Here is a 5,865-nt window from a genome sequence, read left to right as displayed (position 1 = left end):
GAATCTAGGGTTGCCCTAGCCACCACTACTCCATGCATGCAAGGTTTCAAGAACTCCACTCAAACTCAACTACCTCCATGAGTGCAAGACTTCAAGAACCAGACTCAAACTCAACTATTCAAGAGATTCCAACAAATTACGTCTTATCCACAAGTGGATCAGACTCAGAGTTGCACTCAAACACACAAGAGACAATTCATATCAAACACAAATAGATAACTTGAGTAATTCAAACTCTAGAGTTAAAAGTCTAACATTAATGTTAAGTAGGACTCTTGTAAATATAAATATGTAATATGTACTACAGTCAATCTCATGGGAAAAAATTCACTTTCTCGTGGCTATAGGTTGCAAAGATCGACCGAACCACGTAAAACTAAGTCTCTCTCTCTCTCTCCCACGTTTTCTTTCTTTCTCCATCGCCCAAAAATGTGTCTCGCCAGCCCAAACTCATGGCTTCTAACAGAATCCATAATAGACTTAGACAACAATAGGATTTAAAATGAATATCAAACACATCAACAAAAATGAAAATGCCAGAAAATGAGTATGAGAATTGATAATAAAATGGCTCTAAAACTACTACAAAAAATTATCATGATTTACACACAAGGGATGAGTTGCATCCACTGGTAAAGTTGAAGATGTTTTTAAATGATGCTTCCATTATATTCAATTTAAAACTCTACTTAATTTAAGTCTGAAGCACAAAGGATCATCATCTTTTCAGATTAGCGAAATAAAAGGTGTATACATCCAGTAATACAGAAGTCTGATTCAGAGAACGATGGACCATCCCAATCAGGTTAGTCATAGTAGGGGAAGAAGCATCATACACAACAGAAAGCAGTGATAATCACAAAAACCTAAAACCTAAAACCTAAATTGGATAGACCAACTTCTCACTTATAGTTTAAAACAAGAGGGTGTATGCCGACTATTTAGCATCAATCTTCTTTGATTGTCTTAACCTCTCACCCGAAATGGTGCTGCAATTTTCTATGATTGTCTAGACTTGATTTCATCCCTCAATGGAAATCACAGGTTGGTGAATTGGCTACCAATGCCATCCTTTCCCACATCAAAGTAGTCAAGGAAGTTTTTTTTTAGTTCAATTTAGATACTTTAATTAATAGGAAGGACAATGTATATGTCGACTATTTAGTGTTAGATTCATCTCGTTTGAAGTTGTCCAAGGTTTGGTGGATCTCACCATCTAAGTTTCTTGTTGACCCTTCCTTCATTCGAGGGAGGAGATTCTCTTCTGAGTCCTTTGAATAAATTCTTTTAGATGTGGTTGTGTCCATATAAATCTTAGTGAACCGGATTGAGTCATACTAGGGTGCACCCCAACAAAATCAGGATGAGCTACAGCGCTGAACTGACCAGCTACATTATAATTGAAACAAAATAAATTCAAGTACCCACCAAAATATGTCAGAATTATATTAACAAAAATATATCAATAACAACAACATTGTAGATTACTCTCCATGATTGAAATATGTCATCAATGTTGACAAAGCCTACTCAAGAAATTGATCTCTTCATCCATCATTATTCCATCAAGACAACTGTAGGGTGTATAATTAAGTAAGCTTTATCCTTTTAGGTTTCACTTTGCTTTGTTCCTTCTCTCTTTTTCTTTTTTCTTTTTTTTTTTCTTTTTTTTTTTTAAATCACCGCTTCCTGTTCATCTTATCTTTTCTTGATTCTTTTTCAATATAATATAGGAATGAGAGAGTACTAGAAGGAGCTGGAATAGGGGAATAACACAATCTAATGTATGAACAGTTATTTGTCCTTCATATTACTTTACCAATTGTTTGTTTTTATCTCATATTATTATATTTTAATCAGAGAATGGATCGTTATCTTCCATCTCATCATTTTATCCACCTGGAAACATCAAGATTTTCCTCAAACCTTCCTGAAACACTCTAAACAATGCTTCTGCGTCCCTATAAATACCATTCTGATCCTCTTCATTCATGCAACAGAAGGCTTTCCTGCAATCACCTTAGATTTTCTGCTATAACTCCGAGTTTGTGTTTCTCTCGTTTCTGAGTTCTTAGAAAAGGAAGAGATGTCTCTGATCCCTAGCCTCTTTGGTGATCGAAGAACTAACGTGTTCGATCCACTCTCTCTTGACATATGGGATCCATTCTTCGACTTCCCCTTGGCCGCTCGCCCTCAGGTCAGTGGTGAAACTGAAGCCTTTGTTAATGCCCGGATCGACTGGAAAGAGACCCCTGAAGCCCATATCTTCAGGGCTGACCTTCCTGGGCTGAAAAAGGAAGATGTGAAGGTGGAAGTAGAGGAAGGGAGGGTGTTGCAGATAAGTGGAGAGAGGAGCAAAGAGAAGGAAGAGAAGACTGATAAGTGGCACCGCACGGAACGCAGCAGTGGGAAGTTTCTCCGCCGGTTCAGGTTGCCTGAGAATGCCAAGATGGATCAGGTGAAGGCAGCAATGGAGAATGGTGTGCTCACTGTGACTGTTCCTAAGGAAGAAGTGAAGAAGCCTGAGGTTAAGGCCATTGATATCTCTGGCTGAAGTCACGGGAACTGGAAGAATAATATTTTCGTTTGTGCTTGGGTTTGATGAGATTGCACTAGTCAAGAATAATTAGAAAAAAGAAAAAAATTTACTGAAGCTCATCGAAGTAGGTTTTTTCTTCTTCTCCTTTTTTTTTTTTTTTGCTTGGGGGAGGGGAGGGGGGTGTTAAGAAGTTGGTTGTTAATTTGTCGTTGTTTTGCGAGTTTAATGGTTAGTAGCTTGGGTTGTTCTTAGATAAGAACCTTATGTGCCTTTCTGGCTTCTTATGCTGGAGTCTTGTCGGTGAAAGCTGCTCTCAGTTTCACCCAAAAAAAAAAAAAAAAAAAAAAAAAAGAAAGCTGCTCTCAGTCTTGTTTTATGAAACTTTTAAGAATGGTGGATTGCACAAATTTCTTTAGAATGGTTTTATACGTAAGGGGATAACTATCACATATATGAATATGATTTAGAGTTTCTTCGTAATCTTAAGAAAATTTAAACTCTTGATTTTATACTATGAGACTTTGATCTTTTCAAGATAACTCTTTGAAAAGGTAAAATATTTTTTTGAGGATATATATATATATATATATATATATATATTGGGATAGATACATAGAGCACTTTATAGTTTTTGGGGGTAAAATGTTTATGTCACTTTTACCCCCAAATTGGCATGGCATTGTTTCCCAAACCAAAACCAATCTATAGATTGAACATGCATTATCGTATCCCCAAGTCCCCCAACCCCCGCCCCCAACGAAAGAAAAAAAAAAGATTTGGCTCTTGAGCCCTTTTTACGAAGTTATGAAGAGAAGAGTTAATCTTCCTGTGGTTATTGCCTCTTCTGATCAACATGTTTCTATGGAGTTCATATGGAAGGGAACGATGTTTGGGTTGATTCTGGTGCATGGTAGCTGCCTTAGAGCAAACCATAGACAAATCTGGCTGGCCTACATATATCTAGATTGCTATGGATGGTGATGGGCGATTTTAATGTGACTTTGAGACCCTCACAAAAAAAAGGTCTAGGAAGCTTCAACTTGGAAGCTACTATGGACTTTTAGGCAATGGTGGATGCATGTGATCTTTTGGAGCTTCTGCCGATGCAAAGAAAATTCACATGGTCGAACCATCACCACCGTGGGAATGCATCAACAGTCTTGGATAGAAGCATTTGTTGTTAGAGAAATGAGTCACTGAAAATGATAAAGAACCTCTAAAGAAATAAAACTGAGCAAAACATATTGAAAGGAAAACAGAATTAAACCACTGCTGTTGCACTCTGTTTTCTGCTCTGTTTCTTCAATTGAAATACTAAATTGAACTTACAATAAAATAGGCCACACTTGAACGGTTAGATGGCCTGACTCTTTCAAAAAAAACTCTCTTAAAAGTAAGGAATACATATCCCTCAATTGACTAACAAACCCACCTAAAAATAAGGAGCACACCTGCTGTAACTGACTAACAAATTAAGAAACACATCTGCTATAACTGACTAACAAACTAACGTGAAATACTTGACCCAACTCTTAGAGATCGTGCCCAATTTTGCAATCACTTTCAATACTCCCCCTTGATTCATAATTGGATACGCCAAGCCTACTCCTAAGATGACAATGCCTCATTGCTGACAAGGACTTGGTGAATATGTCTGCTAGCTGCTCATCAATGCTGCAATACTCCAACTTAATCTCTCCTGTGCTAACCCATTCACGAACATAATGATGTTTAATCTCAATATGCTTACTCCTACTATGCTGAACAGAATTTTTTGCTAGAGCCACTGCTGACATGCTGTCACAGTAAATTACAGTTGCTTCCTTCTATGATTTTCCCAAAGCATTCAACAACTTCTTCATCCACTTTACCTGGCATGCTGCTGAAGCCAGTGCCACATATTCTGCCTCGCAAGAAGACAATGCAACACACTTCTGTTTCTTAAAGCTCTAGGTCACCACCCCTGATCCAAGCTCAAAATAATTGTCTGATGTACTCTTCCTATCATCCAAAGACCCTACCCAATCACTGTCTGAGAAACCCATCATCCTAAGATCTTTCTTCTATGCATACCAAATGCTATAATCTGTTGACCCAGCTAAATATCTTAGAATTCTTTTGACTGCTCCAAAATGTTGTTTGTTAGGCCTATGCATGTATCTTGACACCATTCCCACTGAATGAGCAAGATCAGGCCTACTGTGAGTGAGATACATCAATGCACCTACAAGACTTCTGAATTGTTTGCCATCTATATAGCCAGTTCCATCATTATCTTTCAACTTTTCATTCATGTTCATTAGAGTTCCAGCCACCCTACACTTGGTCATTCTTGTTCTTTTGAGTAATTCCTCTGCATATTTCTTTTGTGAAAGAAATATTCCATCTTTTGTCTGCCTTACTTCCAATTCCAGAAAGTAACTAAGCTTCCCAAGATTTGACATCTCAAACTCCATCATCATTTTCTGCTTAAAATCTTATATAAGAGAATAATTAGATCCCATGTAAATCATATCATCTACATATAAACAAACCACAATGCATTCCTTTGCTGTAGTGCACTTTACATACAATGTAGGCTCATTTTCACTTTTGACAAACCCACATTGTATAAAGTATGCATCTATCTTCATATACCAGGCTCTTGGGGCCTACTTTAGCCCATATAAGGCCTTCCTTAGCTTGTAGACTTTGCCTTCTTCTTCAGGAACACCAAATCCTTCTGGCTGTTCAACAAATACTTATTCCATTAAGTCCCCATTCAAGAAGGCAGATTTTACATCAAACTGAAAGACCTCCCATCTCATTTGAGCAGCAACTGAGAGAACAATTCTAATAGTGTCAAACCTTGCCACTGGAGAGAATGTTTCATCCACATCAATGCCAACTACTTGACTGTAACCCTTTGCTACAAGTCTTGCTTTGTGCTTCTGTATACTCTCATCTGCATGAAACTTGGTTTTATAAATCCATTTCAGCCCTATTGCATGCTTTCCTTCTGGTAGCTCAACTAACTCCCAAGTCTTGTTCTTCTCAATTGCCTTAATTTCATCAGCCATAGCCTTCCTCCACTCCTCCTTTTGAATTGCTTCTACAAATTTGGTGGGATCTACAGAAAATAAAGCAAATGTACACCTTGCATATACATCTGCAAGGGACCTCATCTTCCTTGGTGGAGTGCTTTTTGGACTACTGCCTAGAGACTCACATGGTTGTCCTTTAGATATTTCACTTGAGCTTGCTGGCGTGGAAGGAGTTGAAAGGGACGACTCTTAACTTGAACCACTTTTTGTTCCTGCTGTTCTTTCTTCTTCCACATCCAAATT

At 37.9% G+C, this 5,865-nt stretch overlaps 1 protein-coding gene across 1 annotated transcript; it reads left to right on the top strand.

Moving 5' to 3' along the window:
* The first annotated feature begins 1,982 nt into the window (after positions 1-1,982).
* LOC149002108 (17.8 kDa class I heat shock protein-like) lies at positions 1,983-2,712 on the top strand. The gene has a single exon (XM_089136571.1). The coding sequence runs from the start codon at positions 2,087-2,089 to the stop codon at positions 2,552-2,554; it is 468 nt and encodes a 155-aa protein (XP_088992697.1). The 5' UTR covers positions 1,983-2,086; the 3' UTR covers positions 2,555-2,712.
* The last annotated feature ends 3,153 nt before the right edge of the window (positions 2,713-5,865 follow it).

This window comes from Hakea prostrata, chromosome 10, assembly GCF_041222555.1.
Source record: "Hakea prostrata isolate BN-2017 chromosome 10, UWA_Hpros_2, whole genome shotgun sequence".
Lineage (NCBI taxonomy): Eukaryota > Viridiplantae > Streptophyta > Magnoliopsida > Proteales > Proteaceae > Hakea > Hakea prostrata.
The sequence above is the reverse complement of the archived record's forward strand: the minus strand, read 5'-3'. Positions and strand labels throughout refer to the sequence as shown.